A 27,886-nucleotide genomic window follows, 5' to 3' on the forward strand; every position below is an offset into this window, starting at 1 on the left:
CCCAATGGCGGTCCTGGTGTGCCGACCAGCCGCCGTCGACTCTGGGTGCCCTTTGACTGCTGCTCCGGGCCCGGTGTGGGCCGCTGTTCCCTGACTGCGGTCTCCGACACACCGATCCAACACTGGACGCCGAGGACGACGGGCGGCCACTTTTTGCCCCTCTCCGATGACTTTCCACTCCTCGGAGCTAGATAAATCATTGTGAATCACTCTCTGTGGACGCTACTGAAGTTTTGATTTCGTCTCCTCTAATGGCGCCGAGCCGCAGTGAGTGCGGCCGGGATGTGCGCGCCATTGCTCCGGCGGCCGATCGAAGGTGTCGCCGGCTGCCATCGGCTCCCGTTGGGCTCTGTTCCGGCGGCGGGCCGGCGGGCCGGCGCGGCGGTGCGTTTCGGCGCCCGTTCCGGCCCGTCGCCTGACGCGCGCGCCTCCTCTGTCGCTGGCCGTCGGGCCGCTCTGCCGCGCGCCGCACATATTGACCTTTAATCAGATTACACCGACGTGCGTGAATTATGCAAAACGGTGGCACGCGGTGCTGCCTGGTCGGCCTCAGTGCCGCCACGGCGGACTTAGGGACAAATAGGCGCGCCTCTGACCTCTCTCTCTCTCTCTCTCTCTCTCTCTCTCTCTCTCTCTCTCTCTCTCTCTCTCTCTCTCTCTCTCTCTCTCTCTCTCTCTCTCTCTCTCTCTCTCTCTCTCTCTCTCTCTCTCTCTCTCTCTCTTCTCTCTCTCTTCTCTCTCTCTCTCTCTCTCTCTCTCTCTCTCTCTGTTCTCTCTCTCTCTCTCTCTCTCTCTCTCTCTCTCTCTCTCTCTCTCTTCTTCCTCTCCCTCTCCCTCCCTACCCTGTCTATCTCACTCCCTCTTAATTTGTTGTTTCGACGATGCCATCCATAACAAACATAGAATAGTTTTGCGGTGCTGAGACGGGAGCTTCATTGACCAGGCGCCTCCCCGATAGCTGGGTCAGTTGGTCGTCTCGCCGTTATCTGCAGTCACCCTTCCATCGGGGCACAGCCGTCGCCGAAGACCGTTTCATTGACTGGCGGCCGGGTCCGGCCGGCGCGGCGGTGTGTTATTGTGTCGGCCCGGATCGGTTATTTGTTACATGGCGGGCCCTCTGGGAGCGGCCGGCCACGCCAGCGGCAGCGGCCGCCGCGTCCCGCATCGACCAGCAGCGGCGGCGCCGCGGGGCACGCCGCCCTGACGGGCCCACCCTCCCCTCCCGCGGCCGCCCTCAGCTGCAAATAGGGCCCAGGGCCGACAGAGAGCCGCGGCCGCCCGGCGTTCCTGCGCGCTGTGCGTACCGGTTATGGTTTTTGCCTGTCGGATATTGCGGCAGACAATGGGACGACTCTCGGTCGATGGCCGCGGGTGTGAGACTGTCGCTATGGAAGCTTCCCCTGTCGGTGACCGCACAGCTCAGTGGCGATTCTGCTGCGGTGTCGTTTCTGGCGATGCTGGTCGACGGAAATGGCGTCTTCCGCTCGCGATTTAGCCGCGCGGCTGGGACAGTTTCTTTTTACATGGGCGTCTTTTTAGGCGGCGTCCTATGGTTAGTAGAGCGCACGACAGCTGAGCGGGCCGTTTTTCCGCCGTGGGCCGTGGACTGTAACGCTGAAATTGTATCATAGTTTACACAGTAAAAGAGGAACATTGACATTTGCCTTAAATTCTGTGGAAGGATCAAGCACGTCGGATTCTCTGCCGCGTAGGCCAACCTACTAACAATAGATATGCGAGGCGCTCGTCATCCAGGTCACTAACCGCTCTGCGGGTACCGACAAAATGTCACGCTCAGTCTGCACGTCGGCGGCAATCTGACCGGTCGAAGGGTGACGTCTCGGAGGGGCTGTCCGCAGGGAGGGGCGTCCGCTCCGGGTGGGCAGGCCACGCCTCGTGCGGCCTTATCCATTCATATCAGTTGATGGCTGCAAATGGTCGGTGCCGCCGGCAGGACGCGCAGCCCATGCAAACCACCTCTGGCCTCGGTCATGATTTCGTGATGAGAGGCGTGCGGCCTCCAAAGGTCAGCAAGGCGCCGCCGGATCCTGCGCCCTAATTTCAAGAAGTGGTGTTGTGATGGAGGGGGTATTAGGTTTGATTACTCAGCAGCGCCACGCCGCCGTCACAGATTAAATGATATATCACCCGATATAATCAGCTGCATTAGGAATGGTGCGTCGGCTCGCTGCGGTGTCCCGCTCGCAGCTTGCTGGACTCCGCTGCTGTGATTTGGTCTCTGCAAGTGGGAGCACTGCAGGGGCTGCAATACGGGGTCGGCCTCCTACGAACATTTTGTTGACTTGTGTTGTGCGCTTATACGGATTCTGTTGACTGTTTGTGTTGTGGCTTATTTTTCAGAAACCCATAAATAAAGCTGACTGCGGCTTATCTTACGCTCCTGGGTCACAGTAATTGCTGCTAAATGCGACCACAAAACTCCAGGGTTACAAAGGCAGACTCCCAAATTACACGGGCTCTAGAAATTAGTCCCCATCGTGTAGTAATTGTCTCTAAACTTGTGATGCAGTGGCTATTTTGCATCCACTTTTCACGATGCGTCCCCGGCGGCCAGTCATTCTGTAAAATTCGTGGCTGTGAGGCCTCGCGTTGGCCGGAGAATATGCAGCAGATAATCTACCGGAATGTTTAAACTCAATTACAGTCAGCGAGCTGGTGGTCCGAGATGCTAGTCGAAATGCACATCAACGAGAAGCACGAGACGGCAGCACGTGGGTAATATCCTGTCTTACTTCAATTACCCTAGTTTGATATTGTTTATGATGCTGGGTCGCAGTTTCTAGATCGAAGAAACATTCAAAATATCTGCAACATGATTGCAATATGGTATCGCTCCAGTAAACTGCCCCCCCCCCAAACATAGGCAGTTAGGTAAACATAGATAATGAATTGATCACACAAAAATGACACATAAGACTACCTTTGTGGTGTTGGACTTACGTTGAAACGTATAAAGCTAGTAAAAATTTGGGGTCAAAAGGAACATAAAGCTGGATGTGCCTTGTATAAAGTCAAAGCTGATCGCACTTCCCCAGTTACTTGTTTTCGCTGTCTGGTGTCGATGCGGCTGGCGGAGCTGGGGTTTCCCGCCGCCCGCAGGCCTGCGTCGGCCCCCGGCCGCTCGGCCGCGGTCGCTGGACGGCGGCGGTGGATTTATGTGCGCCCGCTCGCCGCCATTCCACACAATGATTTAGAAACAATTTGCCGCTGCAGAAGCCACCTGCGTCTCCGGTAGCTTATGCGCCCGCCCTGAGACGTCCTCGGGGAGGCACCGTCTGTGTCTGTCCCCCCCCCCTTCCTTCCCCGCCCGCGCCGCGCCGTCCCGTCCCGTCCCGCCCCGTTCCATTACCTAATTAAGACGCCCAACGGCCAGCCCAGTGACTCGTTATGGTTTGTGAAGCTGGTCCGAACGCGCTGAAGCTATGTCAATTACCGCCGTCACCGCCTGCGGCCCGGCAGCTGAGACAAGCGGAGATGAACGTATAGACGAGATGGCGGCGCGGATCTAAGACTCGAGTAAGAATGGAGGAGACGCAAGTTTCGAGTAGAAGAAAAGCAACTGCATGGAGGTGAAACATGGCCTCAGTTTTGCGGTGCCGGTGGAGCCAGCAGAATGGCGCGGTGGTGCGTCAGTGATTTTCTTCCCCATGTTGTTGTTTTTTTTTTACTATCCCACTGGATATGGGCATGACTGGCGTTGTATCGATGTTTAAAAACGCCAGCGGAAAATCCCGCGTACAGGCCTCGTCTAAATTTGAACTTTAACCCGCCCTCCCACTGTGTATGACTAGGCACGTTATGAAAAAAGGCTTCAAACGAAGTTGTGCGTTGTTGGGTGCTGAGCTTACGATAACATGTTTGCTGACATAGTTAAAAATAGAGGCATGTCTGAGTAGAGGAAATAGGATTAAAATGACGCGGCATAAATGACGCTGCGGTCGTAAGCTCGTCCTCGTTCTGTCGTCGGCGTCGGCTATGGAGCCATCGGACAGTGAGCAGGGCAGTATACTGGCTGTGCTGCCATGAACGGATCTTAGCGGACACGTTAACGGCGACATCCTCTTAGAAAGGTCAGCGGGACTTTGGCGATGCTTTCGGCGTGATTACTTTGCGTTGGCGTCGCAGCTGGCCGAGGCTGGGGTAGGTTGGATGGCTGCGGAGGCGGACCATCGGCCGGCGGCTGTGGATTCTCAGCAGACAGACCACTCTGACACAGCGCCGCCGTCTCTGATACAGCTCCGGGCCACCGTCAGCGCTGCGGCGGCAGCCGGGCCGAGCGGCCGACTCCCGGAGTGTTCCGTGAAGTCTCGGCCGGCTCGGCGGGCCGATGTCGCCCATGGGAGGCTCCCGGGAGGCGGCGGCTACCCGACCAGAATGGGAGCCGGCCGTCGGTCACCCGGCTCCGAACGAGCGGCTCCCCGTCCCGGCTTACCGCGTACGACCTCCACGGAAACCCTGTTGGACAGGTCGTGCCACTAAAGGAGCGCAGCTAGTCGCGCCGGACTTACCCATGTCGCCAATGGAGTCCGGAGAAGATTCACTAAGATCGAATGCTTTTATCACAGTGAAGTCAATAACGCGTTAAAGTACATTTGGTACGTTGCTTTTTTATTACATTTATGTTTTGGGTACATAATATTAGGCGCTTTCTACTTTTCTGGCTTGCTCGAAGAATTTGATCGATAAAAAACCTCCGCCTGCCGATAAGCTTTCTTTACTTATGCGTCGTGTTTTTTTTCCTTTTATTAAATTATCATTTGAACTGCGTACCTCTGATCTTTCCGGTTGGAAGCGACCATTCTTCGAAAGACAGTGAGCTCATCTAAGGATATTTGTCAGGGCTCGATCCGACCCGATGACCGGCTCAAATTTCGAGCGGTCTGGACGTCCGCCGGCCACTGGCGGCCGCCGGATCTGCATATTCATGAGGGGCCGGCTGTAAACGGCCGGGTGGCAGTTCGTCATGTGCCGATATCCCGGCGATCTGACCCGCTTCCGGGCGGCCGTGATGAAGTGTCCCGACCCGCCCGGTTCGGCCGCCGGCCGGCTGACGGCCCGTCGGTCGATGGGGACCGGCCGGCAGTCCGCGGCTCTGTGACGGGACCGGCCCGAGACGGAGAGACCGTCCGCCCGCCGCCGCCGCCGCCGCTCAGTGAGTTCTGAGTCCCCGCGGTGGCTCAGCTGCTACTACCGTCTCCGTCTCAGCCGCCGCCTCCGGAAGCGACGCGGCTTCTCGGCGGCCGCCTCATTGAAAACTAATGGTGCTGTTTTCTTGCGTCTCTGTCAACACCGCTGAAAACATATCTATCGGGAGTCTCGTCAGCGGCGCGTGTGCTCCAGTCCTCGGCCGCCGCCAGCCGACAGTCCATCCATTCTCTGGCGTGTAATTGACTTTGGGCGGACGCTGTTTTGGTGAGTAAGCGCGCTAAGTTTTCTCGGCACGTACGGCGCTGTTCTCGGGGGCAGTTGAAAAAGTTGGCCGGTAGTTTATCTGGTGGCCCGGAGCGTCCGATGCCGTCGTCTCTCCAGTTGGCCAACACGCCACATCGCCGACGCTTCCTGCCGCTGTTGGAAAACTAATTTTTCCTTATGCATTAACAACGACGCCGCCCTTGCCCGGCAGGTGCGTTGCCGCGGACGAGTTGGGGAAATGGGTCGGCATAAAGGAATAGCGGCTGTGACCTCCATAGACGACAAAAAACATGCTCCTGTGCTCATCCTGAAGGCAGCATTGTATCTAGTCGGCTCTTGTCGCTTTTTAGGGCGGTTACATTAGCCAGGTACTGTATCTACTGAGTTCTATTCACGAACCCGTTTCTATGCGCAACTTTATTTCATTTACATAACATCATTTTGTTTATACTTTAGCAATTACAGCGAGTAGAACAATAAGATACTTATCTTCATCCTTGGATCGTTTTATTTTCCTGTGGTTTTGACATTTTTCTTTCACTGCTGCTTATAGTAAATCCTGTTTATCTATTAAGGAACATCGCACCGCACTTTCTGAACCGTTCGTGGTGTCTTGAGTTCCCGTGGGATCGGAGAACAGAAAGTTGTCAATGCTATCGAAGGCTTCCATTGTTCAGTAAGCTTTCATTTGGTCGGAAATTTCACGGCCCTAGAGACACTGCCAAGCTCTTTTGTTGGAGCCGCACGTGTCGATGTAGTAGAAGGCGGTTGAATTGTCCTGAACGCTATAGGTTTCCGCTGTAGTGTCTTGCCTTATCGCCGTTTGAGCGGATTTGGCCAATCTGCATTTGGTTGGTCTTAATTTGGATCAATGCCGCGCGAAATCGACGGTCATCGGTTGAAAATGACATCGGATTATGGCTGCGCAGTGCTCATCAGTGATAACAGTGTTTATTATCGCAACGTCGTGCCTGATCGTGCATGTTTGTGCTCATGAAGGCTGTTTGGTGGTGCTCTTTCTGATTCAGTTAAGAGGTCAATGTCAATTGTCCGTGTTGGATTATCGAACGACAAGAGTGCAGCACAATGTGTATCCGTTCGTGTTTCTGTCTGTGCTGTCTGCCTGTGTGGGTGTGAGACGCCATTCAGCCGATGTCACTCGCTCGTCTTCGCGATGTCTTGGCATCCGCGATAAGGGACAAATTGAAGGAGATGAAGCCGACGTCGGGCTATCGGGCCGGCCAGATTGCCGAGTTCCCGGATAGTTTCTGCTCCACGGACGCCGCGGCTCCCGGAGAGAACGGGATTAGGGGGCCGAATCCCACCGACGGCGGCCACCAACGCTGTTGTCTCGGCTTTGGTTTGAAGTTTGACACTCGGAATTTTATCCGGCGCGGTGCGGGAAAATTGGAGATTTGACCCAGATCTGGAGAAGATGGCCGATGACAGCCGCGTCGTCTTCCCTTGGAGGGGCTCACGACCGCGGCCAGTGTAACGCACTCACACTCGCAAACCTTGCGGGTTGTGTAATGCGGCCATCAATGAGGATCTGACATCACACGGGCGTCACCGTTCAGATTTTCTCACCCTTCGTGCATAGTGTGAACTGAGCCTTATTTGCGACTCGTTACCGTGCTTGTCGTATCTGTGATCTGCATAACACGATTGACACTGGGCTGCCGGATGGATAACTCTCACGATCTCCACGCTGATATAAAGTCCTACTGTCCGCACAGCTGTTCATATGTAACACGGAATCGCGAGCACTGCACATTTGTCTCTGTCGTCTGGACACGGGCTAGTAGCCGTCTGAAAAGTGGAATGTTCCTCTGCTACGGCCGACATTTGCATTCGAATGACTCGTTAGTCAGCGGTCCTTGGACGCCGGCGCCATTGTACACGCCCGATGGGACGTGCGGCATGATTCAGGCCCGGACTGGCCGATAAATTGTGGCAGTCGGCCGGCGAGTCGCGCCGACAAGCTCGGTGTCGGCGACAGCGCCGTGCTGGTCACCGCGCTGGTGAGTACGCTGGTGTACTTACCGGTGAAACTGGCGGCACACCATCACCGGCCCAGCACCTGGTATTATTGACACCACACAGAATTCCGAATGGCACCGCCCAACGACTTTAATAGAAATTCCTGACTGCAATGCAGCAAGACTTTTGCTAGAAGGCTTCAACCGTTATCTGTGGCCAGCAGCCGCGTGCGTTTTCCGTTTAAATGTTACCCAATACCCAGTCTGTTGTATTTCTAGAAGTTTGGATGCCCAAAACCCTGCGGTGTGACGCGGAGGGCCAGCCGGAGCGGCGCGTCCGTGTTGTACTGCGACGGCTGCCGAGGCCCTTGTTTATCCGCCCGCACAGTGACTGTGGCGCCGCTGCCGTCTAAAAGACGCCAGCGGACGCGTGGACCTGTTCTGACTGCTGATCGGCAGAGTCGACCGACAACCGCCGCTCCTGCCACCGCACGCTGCCGCCGTCTCCCTCCGCCGTCCCCTCCGCCCCACCACCCTCCCCTCCGCCCCGTCGCCGTCTCCATCCCCCTCCGCCCCCTCCGCCCCACCACCCTCCCCTCCGCTCCCTCTGCCCCGTCGCCGTCTCCCCCTGCTCCGCCCCTGTCGCCGGCGCCACCCTCCCCTCCGCCCCGCCACCCTCCCCTCTGCTCCTGTCGCCAGCGCCACCCTCGTCACCAGAAGCTGTTACGCCCTTCCAATCCCCTCGTCTCACGTCACTGCACCGCTGTCATTCCGCCGCTGTCATACCGCCGCTGTCATCCCGCCGCTGTCATACCGCCATTGTCATCCCACTGCTGTCATCCCACTGCTGTCATACCGCTGCTTTCATACCGCCGCTGTCATCCCGCCGCTGTCCAAACTCTCTCTGGGGGCAGGCGTTGTCACCCTGCGTCAATTATGTGTGGCTCGAGCACATCTCCGTGTATAATGTTGGGCTCATCCAGGAGAGCCGTTTTGAAAAGTAAAACATTAAGAAAAGGGCTTTTTCTGTAGGCGCTTGGTGGTCTTGTATGCCTCATTATCGCTAAAATAACGAGTCTCTTTCATCTAATTTATGTTTGCCTCTGTCGTAAGCATGGCTATAAAGCTCAATATCTCGCTTGTCATGAACCGTAAAGCCCATATTCATTGCATAATCCTTCAGTAAACAGCTATGGTAGCCCGTGCTTACCTTTGCTCGGAATTATTATGGCATAATAACCCGAATTCGCTCGGTAAAGCTGGCTTATGTATAACGCTGTCCTATGGTGATTGTGATTGATATCGAAAAATTTGCAACATGATCAAGCTATGAAATGCTGATGAACTTGCGAGCTCATTTAAACCTACGCCCAGCATGACATTTTATGTTAGTGCGGCTGCCAATATCTATCTGCGATATATACCGATATCTATGTATGCATTGGTTCCGCGGTGAAACCGAAACATTTAAAAGATGATATAACAGATTAAAGGAAGCGGCCGCTCAACACAGATTAACATCAGCTCCCTTGCATGGGTTGATGCCGGTAGCGAGGCAGTTTCAGCGAACCACTAAACTCCTCGGCGGCCGCCTGATCGTCCCTCCCTGTGCCGCCTGACCGTCTCCTGCGCCGCCCGCCCGCCCGGTCTCCAGCAGCCGCCTGGTGGCCCGTCTGTGCCGCGCGACACTCGTGTGCGGCGGCACAGCCTACCACCCACCCAGTCATCATCTCATTCTCGACGAGCCTCGGCGCTGCTGTACGGGGCTCGGGTGTGGCCCCGACGGCGCTGAGTTCGCTAACGATACAATGGAAAGTTACCGCCTTGCTGCATTATTGAAACAATCACATTTTGCCTGAGTACTTTGCGAGACAATTACATTTTACCTAGAGCAGTGTGTGGACGTAGCCAGCGATCGCCCAATGTGAGGGAAGGATTCGGTAAATATGATCGACGAGCGTATTCCTATCTAGCCTGATGGCCAAAACGATCGGAGCCGAATCGGGCATCAGTCAATAGTAGGTGAGTTTCAGCTGGCTGGCTGGTTTCAGCAGCTGTTTCGCACTCTGAGCTAGTGTGACCGGTCGGGCAGTTGCTCTGACCAGCTGCGAACTGCTGCCGCTGCTCTGATCAGCTGCCTAACTGCCGCTGCTGACACTTGGGCTGCTGCTTTCATCGTCACCAGCATCACGACCAGCGCGCAGGCCAGACTCCGGTGATTTCGATGGTTTTATGTGACGTTGCCATCGAAACACGCGTGAGATCCCATATGCTATATAATTTTGATGGCTTCGGTAGCCGTAAGCTCTGAAGCGCACCGGCACAACTACCGGTAGCGTGTTCGTGAGCCCCGTTGCCTCTAGTAAAAAAGCACAGCTCCCATATTTTTCAAATCATGTGACTGTAGCCCATCGCCTCTATTGTGGATTATACGGCAGCACTGTTTGTGTTTACTCGGCTGCCGCCCGGAGCGTTTGTCCGGCCGGAGATTCGGGACGTCTGCCCGGACCTGCAGTGGCTCCATCTCCGCCACTCTCCGGCCCGGTCCGACCGTCGCGACATCTGTGGCACCGTCGGGAAGCTGCGCCGGACAGATTCGCGAAGAAAATCGCGCACTCCTTCGATGGTTGGGTGGTCGATGGTCGGGCTCTATCTTACACTCTCCATTTCATCAGACATCAGTCAGTATGGTACCCTCTCGGCTTCTCTAGCCGGAGGACAGGTCACCTACGGTAGACTCTCGCAACAAATTGGACCCATCTTCCCTTCCGCTGACGCCGATGATTATGATTTAATATTTCTAATAGTTTGATACTCCATGCACTTCACAGCTCTTAGATTTATAGATAAGAATGGCTGAGGGATAATAACGGTCAAATAATGCATGAGTGGTGTTTTACTGTTCGTAAGTGTTACGACTCGTTATTGCTTCTTTTAGGGGATCTCTGTTAGGCACTGACGCATTAGTAAGTTCTCTCCTATTTTTGTTTTTGTTTTATCTAGCTTAATGGAATCTGTTTTATCTAGCTTCACGCTTCAGCTCTTTTTCCTCGTTAACCAGGTTAATGTTGCAGCATTTACATCTTATGGCTTTGATAATGTCTAAACCCGACGATTATGTATCGGCTGTAACGCTCTTGGTAACCAAGGAGCTGCCATTAAAGAACTATTTATTCGTGGGAAGCGCCCTTTATTGGATTTAACTGCGTACGAGCTGTTACCTAAGTGACCGATCCTGCGGCGCCTGGTGTGCTCTGATGGCTCTCACCTAAGCCGCAGTGCTAACGGTCCGCGGCTAACTACCATCCTCGTTGCGTAAGGCGGCATCCGTTGGACAAACACCGGCAAACGCCTCGGCAAATATGGCGTGAGTGTGCCTGCCGTCCTGGGTACGGTTTGCCAGGTCACCGTGCTGGGGGCTGGCGCGGAAACGGTCGCTGATGAGTTATATACGGCTGCTGTGCTGTAGAGGAGTCCGCCGTCAGGTGATGAGAGGATAGATGACTAGACCATAGGCGGCGGAACGGGGAGGGCACCGGGGCACCGTGCCCCCTTTGATTTGGGCATTTTAACATTAGCCCTATGGGCGTTGCATGGAAAGAATGGGACCAAAAGTCGGCAGTGTCCCCGTCGTCGAATGTGTTCCGCCGCTACTGGACTAGACTACCCAAACCCATAGAGGTAACCGGTGTTCCGGCAGAAAGTAAAATTAGCTCCTGTTTGCAGACATAACTTATTTTATTACTGACGGTTGACATAAGTAGCGTAGCAATAACAATATTGTTTGATGTTTATTTATAAGAGAAAGGTCACGATGATAAGATGTTCGGTGTGAATTAACTTACTGTTGTCGCACTGTGACGATCAGAGCAGAGCAGGATCTTTTTGCTGCTATACAATGCTCATGCGATGAATTTACTGTGCTTAGAAGGAGGATTCATATTGTCTGATCAAAGATGCCTGTCGCAAATGGGTCTCGTCTTCTAATTTGCGAGATTTTGTGAAGGGCTTAAAACTGATTAGAATTGAAGGCATGTCTTCGTCTTTAATGCATAGCTGAAATAATTTCTCTAAACCTCTCGATACGCATTACGCAACGTTGTACGCTGAATCCTGACGACTATTTTGTTTAGTTATGTGTAGGTACTCAGCTATTTTACTTTAGCGATGTTGTTCCAGTAGCCACAGTTCCCTACAGTCATCACGGCTGTCCTGGGACGAAAAAGAAACTATACTAATCCCACGGGGTTGCAGCTCTGGACCCATATGCACAACTGAGAAAGCATGTTAGTCTCCATGACGCAGTACATGACCAAAGCTTCTGAGCCGTTCTTCAATGTTCAATCTTATGCAGCAGTACCGCTCGTCAGTGTAGCCAAAGGTACCATTGTAGTAATAATCCAATAATTGTCCGGTTCAGCAGCCGACCTGGGTCGGCGAACTACGACTGCAACCTGCATTGTACTGGAACAAAGGTTATTCTTCTGTTTCGTTCCGTTAGCGGTCCATTCACTGTAAGGCGTGGTCGTAGTGTGTCCAGTTTCAACAGTCCCAACAGTTAACCGGAGAGGGCGGGGGAAGGGAGCTGGGACCAATCCAAGGGAGCTGATGTCACTCACGCTGTGTCGGCTGCGCTGCTCTTCGACACCGGACATTGTCAAACATTCCATGGAGACTTGGACGGCCGTGGATCCGAGGCTTTGTGGACGACCATCTTCCACCTCCCCTGCCGTCGAGAGCCAGTACCTTTTTTGCCTCCGTCTGGCTCCTCCCCCCAGACTGCCCCCCCCCCGACCGCCCCTCTCCTCCACGGCGGTACTGTGACCGGTAATTAGTCGAGTGTGTTGTTCGTGACGATACCGGGCCGACATTAGTGGATAGACTGCCGAGCATGTGTCGACGCGTCGCCCTCAGCGTGAGGACACTTGCTCCCGGGTCACGCTCAGCGGTGCTCCTGGTCCTGCTCCTGCTCCTGGTCCTGGTCTTGCTACTGGTCCTTGTTATGCTCTCGGTCATCTGCCTTTGCCGTATTTCTATTATATAGGGCCTCGTCCCCTGCGTCGTTTGTTCTAGTCCTGTCCTTCTCCCAGTGATGTCGTCAGACCTGCCGTAGCTTAGGTGTGGCCTCTGGGCTGCCCTTTGCTGCTATTTCCATGATCGTTATTATAGAGCATCGATAAACATCCACTGTCTCAATTTCAATCGAACAAATATATTTTCGTGATTTAAGCAGCAGAAGTTGAAAAAAATACGTTATTAAAGCCCATAATCATCGCCTGGTTTTGCTGCTTTTGCTCTTCTATTTATTTGTGTGATAAGGTCGTGTCCAAAGTTATTTTTGTACGCATTTAGGCGTGGGTGCATTTATTGTTTCAACAAGGAAACCAAAATGTATGTTTTTTATAAACGAGGATCAAGTGAGCTGACAATGGTAACTGGCTTCATAAGTCCGATTTCTTGAACAGCAATGATTTATCTTTTTTTTAGTTGAAGTACCAAATATATACAGCCCTTCCAACATTTTAGCGGATTGTTCTCACACATGAACCCCATGACATGATATTTCATTTCAAAAATGAAATATAAAATCAGGTGCCGGGACACAGGCTAGTCGAAAAATAAACAGCCGCACTGTAAGCGACCGTGTAGGCTGGAAGTTAATCACAAAGAGCTGTCGGCTGGCGTTGTTTATGTTAAGTTTGCGCTGTTAGCGGTCGCCCTGACCTTTGAGGGGCCACTGCCGGCGGCAGTATGCCACGGACCGCCACTTTATACGGATAATCCCGTCACAGTGTACTGTGTCTACAGCACTGGCTAAATGGTCCTTAAACGGGATGTCACCATCCTTGTTTTGAAGCAGTTCTTCGATTTTATGATAGTGTAGTCCGTAGTGGTGCTTCAATTCTACATACAGGTATATTGATTTTCAGTGTTAACTAGTATGGTGCTTTTTCATTTGTATTTTATAGTTGCCTCCTTCTTCGAACTATGATCATACCTGCTGGTGCTTGGCCTCGTAATCACTTTCTGCTATGCATCTATGAAACCCTTGCACTTCCTGCTGCTATAAGTTGCACCATGTATGTTGTGATTGGGAAATAGTGCCATGACTGTCAGGAAATTCCTTTTGACGCTCACGTTCTTGCTTTTCGCCAGCGTACTGTCGTTGTGATCTGTTAGGCTGTATCTTTGAAGGATATACTTCTTCATTCCAAGCCGAATTTTTGAGAGTATGACCGAACAGTGAGCAAATCCTTCCGCAGCTGTCCTGTCTAACCCCGCTCTCAGTGGCGTTACTGCACCCCCCCCCCGCGACCCTGCCACCCCCACACCCCCAACTTCGGGCCAAAGCCGCGCTACTGCATCACCCCCCCCCCCTGCGACCTTACCATCCCCAACCACGGCCCAGAGCGGCGCTACTCTCCGGCAAATGAGAGCGGCGGCCAACACAATTAGCAGGGGGCCATGTGGCGGCCGGCGGAGCGACTGTTGACCGGGCCGCCGGCGCCGCCGCGCCGGTCACGCGCTGCCTACTGCGCGCCGCCCACCGCCGCGCGCCGCTGCAGACACGCACGTGAATTGAATAAAGTGATAACTGGGTAATGGACGGCGTAATCCACTTAGGCTGGTCTGATGCCGCTAATTTATCCGGCGGTCGGTGGTGCGCGTCAGCCGCGTATGAGCCGCTGACGTAAACAGGCTGCGGCTGCCGCCTGTGTCCTCGGGGCGCATCCGTCTGCCGCCGCCAGCCGAGCTGTCTTAGCTACTTCATGTCCGTGTCCGCAGGGAAACAGCAGGCCACCGCCGCGCGGCAGGAGTGCCTCCCGTCCTGTGGCCGCCAGATCCTGCCCAGGACTCACCCAGCCATTTACCATATTGGCTTTTTGCGGCGTAATCACATTATTCTCATCCCTTGTGTTAGGTGTTTCTACACTTTTATGTTTCTATATCACATGTCATATATTAATTATTCATATTGTTCAATATCATATGATATGCATCGTTTTTGTTGCATGTACGAAAGGAGTAATTCAACAATCGATTGGGATCTTCACAGCGGTGAACAGGGGTCTTTGACGTTTTGGTATTGGCCTTTTTTTGCTAAATGATGAGGGCATTTCTGCGTAAGCCATGACGGTAATTTGCATTTGCCAGCGACTGTCAGTAAACAGCTTAATTGCCCTACCCATGGGGATGCATACTATTACAATCCTCCTACTTGTTTTATCCTATGTGTTCAAAACGGCTAGCTGATGTGTCTAACAATGCTTTCCAAAATGAATATGTATATTATTGGAAGACATGCAACTACTCATGCCCGCCGCTGCCCACCCGCGGCTCTTGCCTCTTTCCTCTCGCCTTTCGACATTAGGTATCTGCGAAAACTTCGTTACGCTTCTCATGATGAAGCGTACCTATGCAGGGCCTGCAGGCGTGTGGTATCGTAATAAGACTTGCAAATTTGACGCCCGTGGCCCCGCCGTCCTGTCTAAAATTTGTGATTTAATTTTAGATTTTTAAGACGAAAATGAAATAAACAAGAAAGGGAAAAATAAAAATAGCCCATTCCGCCTGCCCGCAGCCCGGCGCCAACATGTCACCGCAAGCACTGCGAAAGACAAAAGAAATGGAAAAGGAGGAAAAGAACGATTAAAAACAAACGGCCGCAGTCCTACGCAAAAGTGTCACCAAAACACCGTGAATAATTATCGCAGACTCATTTTTGATGCATGAAGCAACTAACCCATGATTGCGCAAAATGCGCATCTCCTGAACGATGATTGTGCCCCGAGGAACTCCGCCGAAACCCACCATTGAACAAGTACGCACATCTCGCCCTCCAGTGCTAACAAACAAACAGGCTTTGATAACGACGATACAGTTCATCAGCTATGTCACAACACAACATCCTCGAATAATTGTTCACAAGGTATCTCACTGCTTGAAGCGCGACGGAGTGCTCGCCCGACGTCTGTAAACCCTCCCATCGGCCGTGTGCATCTGCGCGCCCGGCACCGGGCACCTCACTCCAGTGCCGAGCGGCGCAACACATTCCGACAGTGACGTGGTCGCCCCGGCATGCACAGACGGCGCCGACGCGACGCGTGCTGCCACCTAGCGGCGCCTCTGCTACCTAGCGGCAACCCGAGACCGCCAGTCGCTTACGTAGCGCCGTGAAGTGGGGGCGGCCGATCGATCCGCAACAATCCGGAACGTTCTAAGGGCCGGCCGCTGTGTGACCTGTGATCGGTCAACACAGCGATGTATCGGCCTTTGGACCTGGAACACGGGCGCGCAGCCCGCCTGTATGTGAGGAAACGGTGTATGGTGGTCTGCGCCCTGCTCTGTGGAGGCATGGTCAGCTTGAAATGGAATGCGATGACAGTAAATCTCATCAAGGACTCACAGTTTAAAGAACAATTTTGCATTCAGGATAACAGGGACATTCTGGACAGCAACCGTGCTCGCCGTAGTTCATCGATCGAACGTGACTACACCGTCGGTGAGGTGGAGGGTCGGCTGCGGGCCTCCTGCGCGGCGCTGGCGGCGGCGGGCACCCTGCTGACATCTGCCTCGCTCCTGGCGCTGGTCGTCCTGCTGCTGGTCCGCCGCTGGCCGCTGCTGGTCCGCCGCTGGCCGCTGCTGGTCTGGGCGGCCGCCCACGCCGTCTTGTTGGCCGTGCTGGCCGGGTCGGCGGCGGCGCTGGCTCGGTTCGGCCTCTGGACGTTTGGGTGGATTCTGACTGGCACAGCGCTGGTCAGCGCGCTCGGAGTGCTGGGGATCATATGGTGACTGCAGAAGGCCGACCCGCTGGACCAGCGGTGACCCTGCCACTCGCCAGTGACACCTGCTGCCTCTCAGCAGCGTGAAGTCCACGCGGTGCTGCACAGGGCTGTGATACCGGGCAGCCAGCCTTGAAAGGCTTGTAGACTTTTTTAAAAGGAATGTGGCGGTTCAGTCATAGCATTCCTTTGGTCTCTTTGTAAAGCTTGCCTGACTGACAGTGATGACTGACAGTGTGCATCTACTTACGTTTAAACAACTGACAAGTACTATGTATGTTTTAGGTACTTTCATAAATAAAATATTTATGTCTACTTATCAAGTGTCTGTCTTTATTCAAGATATGCCGAACATTACTAGCAGTAATATATCACACATGCCTTTGACAACACTAGAAAACTGCAGTAAGACGTTATAAAATATTTGGTGCGAGTTAAGAAAGAAGCAAGCATCAGTCACGACACTCAGCATGAGACTTTAGGCTTATTGTAGCGAGACAGCAAAACATCCGGACTCGACAAGCCTCCATTATTTTCATCAGCATTATCAACAAGGTGTAAATGTCAATAGCGCGAGAAAAATACGACAGTTTTTTATTCCTACATTTTTTATATGATGTCAGCATCATCGCAAAACATCAACATTTAGCTATCAATGAATTAGGTTTGACACCAATGGCGCGGCAACGGTGGAAACTATTTTAAGGATGCAGGGCAAAAATATGCTTGTACTTTTTGGTAAAAGGTGCCCCTCCCCCTAAAGAGCTAAGGATTCGAATGGCCGGCGACCTAGGAGCTGCAGCAGGGCGGACGGGTTGGCCGCAAAGTCGCAGCGATCCGGCCGTCGGCCTAGTCAGGGAGGGGACGGGGGACAACACTCCTCGACCGCCGCCCTCGACGGCCCAGTCAGGGAGGGGACGGCCCGTCGGCCCAGTCAGCTGGAGGGGACGGGGGACAACACTCCTCGACCGCCGCCCTCGACGGCCCAGTCAGGGAGGGGACGGGGGACAACACTCCTCGACCGCCGCCCTCGACGCCGACCAACCACTGCACTGGGCCGATCGGGACAAACCTAGCACCAGGGTAGGCGATAATATCAACCAGTCGAGCATGGTTATCCAATATCCAGGAAATTGAATATTGTTATCGAATATGTTTCCGAGGCATAATTATTAATTATGCCTATATATCAGACATTATTAAAAAGAAAGTGTTGTAAATGACATGTTGTAGGATTCTGTTTAGCATCCGATGTCTAATATCCAGTGTTCTTAACCAACAACGTCGCCAAAAAATACATGCTGTACTTAAAATTGAAAATATATCAAAAACTTGAATTATTCCGATTTCATGAATGATGCCATCAGATCCCTCGTAAACCTCTGGTCTAGTTGTATATCATCAAAATGGAGATCGTGTTTTGTGAAGTGACAATACCAGTTCACAGCGACAAACGCGAATAGGGTACACCGAGGTATGAACTTAACATGCTAGGTATAATGAGATAAAGAGGTGGAGCTCTGGGATGGCGGAGGGCAGTCAAACACATCCTTCCCGCGCCAGCGTCTGCGGCCGAATGGCTCCCGTCTCGTGTGAGTGAGCCTGTGGGCGCGCTTGGGCTCTGCCGCGCGCCGCCGTCCCCCACCACCGTCCAACACGCACACAGGCCGCGCTCCTTACGACCGATAAAGGCCTACAAAAAAAATGTATATGACACTTGAGTCGTCATTTTCAAAAAATGTATTACCGTCTTTTGGGGCTGTGTGACCAGGTGGTCGGTCTCCTTGGAGAGCTGTCAACCACAATTTATGCAGCATTATAAAAAAGGAATACTGATTGTTGTTACAGCTCTTTACGACACTTTACAGCTCTTTTGCATCTCTTTTTTATACTTTGCAGGATAATATTAAATATTTTTCATAAGCGTGCGATAGAATCTACTATATTTCACGCTGTTACGATTTCAAAGGTATCGTAACAACGCGATGTGGGCCTTTTTAGTTTTTACACTGTGCTGTCTTCACAGTGCATGCACTGCCCGTGTCCTGCATTCTTGTTGCCACACGTACTTAACGTGTAATGTATAGGTAGCAATTTATTGGGTTAATGGGATAAAGTGTCTAACGCCCCTGGTGGGAGATGGCACGGGGCACGCCGCTGTTCTAATTATTGTTTGACATCAGCGTTCGCCGGTGCTGCTATGGTAGGATTTCCATCATCCGGCCCCCGCTGGGCCGGCTGTAGATGGTGCTCGGTAGCTGGTGCGCCCGGAGGGCCGGTTGTCGCACCCCGGGGCGCACTCCCTCACAGGGCCGACTGTTTGAGAAACTGCCCGGCCAGCCACTAAGCAGAAGGTGATCACGTCTCGGGTGTGATGTATGGCGTTAATTATTGCCGCTGGCTGCCGGCGGGCGGCGTTGAGGTTGCGCCCGAGGCCGTCTCTGTCGGGATATTACAGCGGCGGCGGCAGGAAGGTGGGCCTCTAAGTGATGGCCGTCGCGTGCGGCGCCGTCTGGTGGCCGCGTTCGCGCCGGCGCCCCGTTCGCAGGAAGTCAGCGGCCGTCCGTCCCGTCTCGGCTCGTCCGTCTTTGTGTCGGACGTCCTGTGATTGACCGGCTCTATCATCATCTGACTGGGGCTCAAAGTAATTGATGGATACGCCTCGGAAGGTATTCAATGAATACCAATTCTTCACCTGCCCACTTTCCAATTTCCGTAAGCCTCTTTCCGTTGCCCTGTAAATGAAGCACGTAGCTTATCTCGGAGGAAACAAATCACTGCCAGCGCGCTCTGAGATGTTTGGCAGCGAAAGGTGCTGCCGTCCGGAGGGCTGGTGCCAGGCCGGCCCGGGGCAGCTTACGGCTGCAACCAAGTGCCAGAGCGGCACCTCTACCGGCCGCCTCCCGGCGCGGAAACGGCCCCGGCTATGGCGCATAAGTGCTATTGGATTTCATGCGACGCCGTCTCACTCGCGTTCTGTCACACGGCAGCGGCTGGCGTGTGGATGGCGCGCGTGCGAACGGCGTCATTTGGCAGTGTGGGACGGCGGAGCGGCGGCGCGCCCTGCCGGCCGGAGACAGCGGCGGCGGCGGCCCGCGCTCGTCCCAGCGCGTCCCGCTCGCAGCGACAACTGGGAGCCGGGCCTCGGCGCCTCTCCGCGCAGACAAACACGGTGAATTGTTTAGTTCGCTCTGCAGGCTTGGCTGCGCTCTGTGTGTGTCCAACGAGTGACTGAGCGCGCCCCGGGCTCCCCACTCCCGGCCAGTCATTCAGCGCCGGATTTTATGAGACGCAACCCTTTGGTGGAGTACGCAGAGTTCGTTCCGTTGTGCTAATATACGGAAAAAAACAGCACTCTTCTTTTGAGACATTGCCTTTTCTCTGAGGTACTAAACGCTGGTGAATTTGTTTTTTTGCCCGACGGGCTTAAAGAAACAGCGCTGGCTTTGGTCTTTTTCTTGGTGTTGATGAAATGCTCGTCTTTATTATAGTGTATGCTAGATGAAAACAGCGCCATCACGTCCTATTTTCTTCCGTTTGGCGCTCGGGACGGAGGTGTAATGGTGGGGGCCATTTTTTCGCCTCGTGAGCACCACGAGTCGCCGGGCCCGCCTCGGCGCTGAAAACGCTCACCGTAGCGTTCACTAATTGATGACGTCTTTGAGGGTTTGTGCTTCTCTCTGGAGCGATGATGGCGCCGCCGGAGCGGATGGTCTGCAGGCGCCGCGCCTAACGCAGTCGTCAGCCCCGGGGCGGGATAAACATCCAGCGTCAACCCCAACAACACCGGGCGCAGGGGTATGTGTGATTATGTCCCGGTCTTGGATCTATACTTCATAGCGGATTAAAGTAGTAAATCGACTGGCCCGCCCCGCGTGTGTTCGACTAGTCCGCCCCGTTCCGGCTGTCTGCAGAGTCGTTCGGTGTCGTTTCTTTGGCACGCCATTATTTTCCCGACGTCGCAGCGTCTGGTCGGTCCTTCCTCCAGCTCCCGTCGTGGCCTCTCTGGGTTCAGGTTGTTCCCAAGTCCGTTATCCTTATGTAGTCTCCTCCCGGCGTCTATCCCTTGTCCTCTGGGTGACTCGGCGTTCAGGTGTGCCCCATGACCCTGCGAACACTTGGCTAATGGCCGCCAGTCGCTGGGACCGTGGCCGGTCGGCCGAGCGGGTGAGTCTCTCCCTCGGACCGGAGCAGCGCTCACTGCAGGCACGCGCTCCATCTGCCGCTCCGGCCCCGCTCGAACGTGGCTGGGAGGCGGCTGGGAGCTCGGTCTGTGGCGCCGGTTAGACGGCACGTGCACTGTGGATCTGTCCCGGCACGGCGCGGCGGCAGAGGCGCCCGCCGCCCGGACCATGCATAATTTGGCCGTCCGAGATGTGTACGTGCAGCCGTGTCCCTCTCTGCTGGCACTGGCCGGAGTAAGTCTGACATGTGAGCGCGCTCTATGGGCCGGGACACGCGATGGGCCGCCGTCCGCTGCCCTGCCGCGTGATTCTTGCTCTTGGTGGTGGTGGTGTTGGTTTGAGTTTGCTGGTAATACAGACTTTTGTCGACGTAGTGATGGCATGGGGGCTTCTTCTGGTCTCGAGTGATACTGTTGGAATGGATGACATGATTATGGTTATTGCATTTGGAGTATCATTAATTCATTAATCATGTTGGTGTTTTGTAGTGCTTACTTCATTTGACACATATTTTATCGTACCTGTATAAGCTATCTCGACTATCTTTAAGAGTTCTGTTATCGAGAGTTGGAAGTAGCGTACTGTGTTGGAGATAGCGTAGGTGACAGGCAGGCGAGGCTGAAAACATACCGAGGTTATCCAGCGGCCAGCAGAGCCATACCGATCCAGCTGTCATGATGGTCAGGTGACCCTTGGGACATTTAATGCCCGAAAATGGCCATAAAACATGCATCGCACAGCCCTAGTAAAATTGGATGTATGTGCTGACTCCTGGTGACCTGACCTGTGACCTGACCTGGTATTATCAGTGGCCTCTGATGGCAACATATGTACGGCTCTCGCGAGATTAAGCGGTAGGTTTTGCACTTTTACATTTCCGGTTATATCTCAGAAACTAATCGATCTACGAAGCCATTTTACACGATCATGGCTGGCTTGTTACCCAACAAGTCGATGGCATCTTCAACACTTAAAAGCTTAAGACGACGAAGATATAGCCTGAAGTACACTTAATTTTTTAGGTGCAAAACCTATTGTTAAAACCCGCGAGACCTGTACTAGGCATCTGACGTCCTTTTGCTGATTTTCGATGAAATGTGTTTTACTCGATGTTATAGCGCATTTCCTAGAAGACCCGTGAACGGCAAAACATTTTATCTTTGACCTGACCTGTGACGTTATCGGTGACCCCGAGATGGTCAATGAAACTTGGATTTCCCTCGACAAATTTGACAGGGCTTTCGGACTCATTGTGAATTTTACGGATCCCAGTTGTTTCGGAGATATGAAGGGGGGGGGGCAAAAAATAGCCCCCCACCAGGTCGCGTTATTAACAGACCCCACCAGGGTGCGGGTTAAAGCATGCAACCAATGAAGAATTGAACTCGTCAACTCACGCTCCCCTCGGAAGTCCGTGCTCATCCCACTCCTGAAGGAGCGGCTCGGTCCTGTCAGGCCGGTGTTTGTCCTGGTCTACTTTGTTGTCGGTTGGTGTTGCGGTGTTCTGTTACCCATGTGTTACGTGATAGGAACCGCTCGGCGAACCCTGTCACAGGCCCTGGGGACCGAAATGAAGTGGTCCGCCTTTTAACCCGTCACCTGGTATCGTCTCAGTAGCGACTTGGATCCCGCTTTTTCTGCGGCACTGTAAAATGAAGCAACATGAAACCCTCTGAAGATGGCGTGCGCTTATTTCAAAGTCTCTGTGAAGCAGAGAAGATCCTGATATGTTACACGTGTCAACAGTTCTAACAGCTTAAGTACAGCGTGGGGCTTGTTTGAGCTAAGTAGGCATCTGTTAGGAAAGCAGGTGTTCGCGACAAGGTATGAAACTTGGCCCAACTAGACGGAAAAGTGGAAAGTTCAGTCTCTCTTTTAGTGCACGCAGTAGTTGGAGGAGTTTGAATGCACTCTGAAATATAGATGTGAACTGCCGTCGGCTACTAGCTCATATTAGTCGCGAGAGCCTGTTCGCTGAGTGTAGCGAGCGTCTACTGCGGTGAAAAAACTACGCCCGGTGCTCAGAGAGGTCCGAAATTGGGGTCACAGAGGGGATGGCGCTACACCGGGAGCTGTGGGCTGGGACGACGCTCAGTGGCGCCTCCACTCTCGTTTCGGGCGACGGCCGCCGTAGGGACAAGACGTGGCACCTGCGCCTGCAGTCGCCAGGCCCTGGGGGACCGGCCTGGCCGGGAGGTCGGGCTGGTGCCGCCGCTGCCGCGGTCACCAGTGCTCCCAGTCGGCCGGCGGGCCGGGTCAGCGCCGCCCCTCTCAGCCAGCTGGCCCGAGGGCAATCATGGGATTGGGCGCGGTCGGTCGCCACCGGCTGTACGACTCTGTAATCATCCGCCATATTCTAATGTGGGCTTTGCGTGCGCCCCCCCCCCCTCCCGCGAAGGCAGGTCGGTCAGTGTTGGGGAGAGGGGGGCGGCGGTACAGATGGTCCCCACCGTATCAGTCTCCGATCGCCAAGTGTTGGGCCCACCTGCACCTATTAGGTAATAATGCCGGTCACCGGACGGTGGGCTGGTCCAGCCGCGCTGCGTGGCTATCGAACGGCCTGGCCGGCTTACAGTGGACGAGTCTGGCGGACTGAAATCTTTGAATTAGGCATAATAATGTACAAAAATGTACGGGCATGGATAAATGTAAAATACGTTACCCTGATTTCCGAAATAATTACCTTGACATATGTAAATTCAAGTCTCCTTGTCTAAATGCAAATGATTGCATTGAAATGTGGTGTTCCATGCTCCATTCAGTGTGTTGGACTGGCGAGCTCTGACCTTGTCTCTCTTGTTTCAGGTGAGTCCAGCTTACCTGCTGCTAGATCAGGTAGGATGATCACGGTCGGAATCCAGCTGCCATCAGGTCAGGTAGGATGATCACAGTCGGAATTCAGCGGCTGTCAGGTTAGGTAGGGTGATCACTGATCAGTGATCACAGTCGGAATCCAGCCGCTATCAGGTCAGGTAGGATGATTATTGATCACAGTCGGGATCCAGCCGCTATCAGGTCAGGTAGGTTGATCACAGTTGAGAGTCCAGCGGCCATCAGGTCAGGTAGGATGATCACAGTCGGAATCCAGCTGCCATCAGGTCAGGTAGGATGGTAAGAGTCGGAATCGACTGCGTCCAGTCAAGTAGGAGTGGAAGTTCTGCCTGTTTGCCAGGTTTGGTAGGGTGGCCAGAGTTGTAAGCGCGGCCTCTGGCCAGTGGCGAAGCTCTGCCATTGGACGGACCATAGATCAGTATCTCTGGTCGACGAGCATTGATCGTCTATACATCCCATTGTCGTTTATGTACAGTTTGTTTATTTCTTTATTAAAGATGTCCCATCTATTTGTGTGAGACCGCCTATTGGGCGACCTGCAGGGACCGTTGTGGAGCCGGTGTGAAACGGATATGGAGCCGGTCCATGGATCCGGTATGGAACCGCATCGGACTTAAACCATTAGCGGTTGCAGAAACGCTGCAGGGAGTGTGGTCTGTTCCCCAAATAGCTCCTCCAATTGAAGTGCTCGTATTTTGTCTCCGTATGCGTAGCTGGGTTGTAAAAACTTTTATTTTCTTGTAAGACATTGTTAATTTTTTTCTATATGAGAAAAATGACAACGGATCCTCCAGCTGCTCAAATGTCTAAAAACCACGAATATCTTACACTAAAAAGTAAGCGATGTGCTAGTATTGAAAGGGAAAACAGTCATTGCGTCAAAACTTTGCCGACGTGCGGGCTTGATTCCGGCAGGTGGTGATCGGTCTTAGGGAGTTCGGGTCGATTGCTGTCACCCAGTTGACTGAGTCGGCGGTGGTCGGGGCTACGGGGTCGCCGGCGACGGGGACAGTCGGGGCCGGGGGCGTGCCGTCCCGACTCACCGGCTGTCATCAGCGGCACGGAACGCTCCGATCGGCCGCGGTGGCACGCCACCATCACCGTCTTACTGGCTTCCTGCAGCGTCCTGGCGTGACGCTGCAGTCCTAGTGCCGTCCCACTGCCGTCCTACTGCCGTCCTCTGCTGTCCCACTGCCGTCCCACTGCCGTCCTACTACCGTCCCACTGCCGCCCTAGTGCCGTCCCACTGCCGTCCCACTGCAGTCCTGTGCCGTCCCACTGCCGTCCTGTGCCGTCCCACTGCCGTCCTAGTGCCGTCCCACTGCCGTCCTACTACCGTCCTACTGCCATCCCACTGCCGTCCTACTACCGTCCCACTGCCGTCCTAGTGCCGTCCCACTGCCGTCCTAGTGTCGTCCCACTTCCGCACCGGAACCTTTCTACCGATAAGTACAATTACACGCCCCGTATAAACAACTATTGCTCGTACTTATGCAACAACATCTTGTGCTGACTGCTGTACTTACAGTGGCTGGGTAGCGTCGTCGATGAGACGTCGATCAGACGCTAAACGGCTTTCAGTTTTTTTTTCTCCTGCTCAGACCCGGCCATATCATTTGCCTTCTATCATTATGACTTTTTTCGATCAGATAGCCGTCCTTTTCACTGTCGGCGGTCCTTGCAGTATTGTAGTCTTCTGTTGTTGCCTCTAGCGTCAGCTATTTTCCGCTGCCATGGGGAATCTTCCGTCGCTCCTTTCCGTCCATCGTCCTGCGGTCTTCCACGTTCCCCTACCGCCCACCTTTTTAGTTGCGCTCGTTGCCTACAGTCATTCTCCGTGTTCCACCATCTCTCTGGGCCGTGTCGGTGTTCCGTGCTGCCTGCCGTCGTTCCCTGGCGATCTCGGCGCTCTGCGGACGGCGCGGCCATCCGCCGCCGGTCTATCGCGCTCCGTTAGCCTCCGTCCTCCGCGCCTGTCGTCAGCCTGGGTCGTTAGTCGTCGGCGCGGCGTAATGAGCGCAGTCCAGTCGAGCGGCCGTCGGCGACGACTTGACGACCGGCCACTGACGGTCCCTGGCCGCCCGCCGTCCACCCACGCGCCACATGAACACGCTGTCGCTCCGTTTCATATTCCTGGCTCGTCCCCGTTCTCGTTTCGTGTGGTCTGCCATGTCATCACGCTATGTCATGACATGACATGTCATCGTCATGCCGCTGCTGCCTCCGGCGCCCGTGTTCTGTCTCCGTTTCTGCGCCGTGTCGTGCTGGCCGGCCCCCGGGGCCCTCCGGACGACCGAGCTAGGTAACGCTGTTAGCCGGCGCCGCCGTCTCGCGGCTCGATTACGTACCGGCTATGGTCCCGCTGCTCATCCGATATGCAATTGTTTTTCAAATGGGCGTATCTCAGGAGGAATGGAGCGCGCCTCGGCCGGTGGCAGCGCGCGCTGGCTGCACCGCCGCTCCGCGAGGTCAAAATCGCCCGACTTCAATAAGGCAGCGCGCACTCGCGGGCCAAATCCCTCCGCGGGCCGGCCGCCGCGCGCATATCATGTTTAGAGCAAGTGAAGACGGATGGCTGATGTCGAGCCGAGCCCCGGCTGAACTATGAGTCCGCGCGGGACTGGTTTTCTGTACTTTATGTATGGTGTTGATCCAATCTGCACGTTTGCCAGAACGCAATCTCCATTCTTTCAATCTGTTGGCGCCCGGGGGAGTGGGATGGAATGAGAAGCCGGCCCGGTGCAGAGCTGTACTCGGCGCGCGCTGGCCCACCTGGGCGAGCGCCGAGCGGCGGGCCCAGCTTTTGATTACAGCGCACCGGAGCGCCGCCGGCACCGCACAGAAAACAGCCCAGGTGCGGCGGGGCTCGCGTTTTTACTCGCGCAATTGCAAGTCGCTGTGTTTTTGTCGTCGAGCGACACGGAGGAGCTCCAGGGAGTGTTTAAACATGGCGACCCGCCGGCCTGCCGGCTGCTGGATAACGTGTGGTGTCTCCGAAGCGGGCTCTTTTGTGACAGTAGGGCGGGGAACTGTGTCTTCACGCTGCCAGTGAGCGCACGGTCTGCGCAGCCGCTCTCACTGTCGGCAGCCCGCTTCCACGTCTCCCCGCTGTTTCGCACGGAATTTGATTTCCATGGATCTCCCTAGCTCCGTCTTTTGCTTTTCCCTGGCCCCGCTGCTCTCGCTGCTACTGTGAGCTGCCCATGCTGTCCCGGGCCGCTCTCGGCTGCCGCGGGCGGCTGGCTGTGCCCGGCGCGCCGCGGTCACGGCCGGCGGCGGTATCGGCGCCATGGGAGCGCGGCCGGCGCCGTTTGCTCGGTAACAGGCGGCACTGTTAGTGCGACCATTACCGGGCCGGGCCACAGCGGCCGCCATTTCTCCGGCCCCGGATAGTTCCAGGTAGCGAATGTACGCCTCGTTAAGGCTCGCGTTTAAACTTCGCCGCCTCGCTCCGAAGAATAAAGTGAGTAGTTTCTGCCGATGCCTGCGCCGGTGAGTGCGTCCAATTGGATCCATGTGGGCATGGATGTGTCGACGCGATACGTACGAGGCCGGCAGTGGAGTCGGCGAGCAGCGCGCCTGCACGGCAAGCGCAGAATTGGGTATGGCTCAAAGCTAAGTAAAGAAGGAGCCTGTTATTTAATTAGCTATATACTGTGTGGGTGCTAGTCGTGTGAAGGCGTTTCACACCGAATGAAAAATAGCCCAAATGTTGATAGGGTAGGAGGAAAATAAAATTAGCTTCATTTCCAAGAAACGTCTCTTTCTGTCTAAAATATGCTGGAAAATAATAACCAACGACAAATGGAGACAATAAGTTTGTAACTGAAGTCATTTCCCGTAGTTCATGTCATCAAGCCGAACGTGGTTCTGAATTTCAACTAGGAAGCTCATTTAGTACCTGACACGGCCTGGATAGGTCTTCTCGGTAGCTCACGTGGTTACAGGCCCGCCGGATATGGTTCACGTTCGCACCCGCTGTGTCGTGTCCATTTCATCTGTCGCGGTGAATATCAGGACGGACGGCTCTAGTGCCACCGTGTGCCCCTGCGTCCGCGCAGCGCGGGCGGTGTAGAGTCCGCCCGCCCGCCCGGTCACGGCGCGACCGTCTCCCCGCGGCGGGACGGACAAATGGCCCAGCCCCCGGCTGTCGACGGTCGCCGCTCTAATTATGCACGTCTGTCGCGCACGGCACCGCAACTGTGCCCGCGCGGCGAGGTGCGGTGCGCGGCGACCGGAGCCGGCGCGGCCGAGATATTGGCGCGCTTCATTAGCGGGCGCATTTATTACCGGGCGCCGGTGTCCATTTGTCATGGCTCTGTATTATGGCTGGCCACTCGCGCCGGCGAGCGCCGCTTTCACTCCGGTGACATCTATTACTCGGCGTTAACATACAAATTGAGGCAGCGCGGCGGCGGCGGCGCCGGTAGCAGTGGCGCTAGTGACTGTTCTCCGGCCATCCACATCATGAGGACTGCCCAAACGGGCCCAGTCGGCCGCACCGAAAACCGCGGACAAAGGAGAGACAGATCTGCCGGCGGCGAGAACAAACGGCGCCTTTGCATAAAATATGTTGGCCACGGTGTAGGCGAGATCTCACGATCTACTGAGCAAACCGCAGCGGTTCCGAGACCTTAGAGGCTGCCAGAGATAGCTTCTGCGAAGCAGTAGCCGC

At 54.5% G+C, this 27,886-nt stretch overlaps 1 protein-coding gene across 3 annotated transcripts in view; it reads left to right on the top strand.

Moving 5' to 3' along the window:
* LOC122382632 (nucleolysin TIAR-like) overlaps window positions 1-27,886 on the top strand; it is a 202,901-nt gene that overhangs the window by 83,193 nt on the left and 91,822 nt on the right. For 2 of the 3 annotated variants that reach the window (XM_043368214.1, XM_043368213.1), the window contains exon 4: window positions 23,185-23,214. The exons of the other annotated variant lie outside the window; for it this stretch is intronic. In XM_043368214.1, coding sequence (XP_043224149.1) covers window positions 23,185-23,214 — 30 coding nt within the window. The remainder of the gene's footprint in view (window positions 1-23,184; window positions 23,215-27,886) is intronic. 3 annotated transcript variants of the gene reach the window in all.

This window comes from Amphibalanus amphitrite, unplaced genomic scaffold (assembly GCF_019059575.1).
Source record: "Amphibalanus amphitrite isolate SeventyFive unplaced genomic scaffold, NRLGWU_Aamphi_draft 000144F_arrow, whole genome shotgun sequence".
NCBI lineage: Eukaryota > Metazoa > Arthropoda > Thecostraca > Balanomorpha > Balanidae > Amphibalanus > Amphibalanus amphitrite.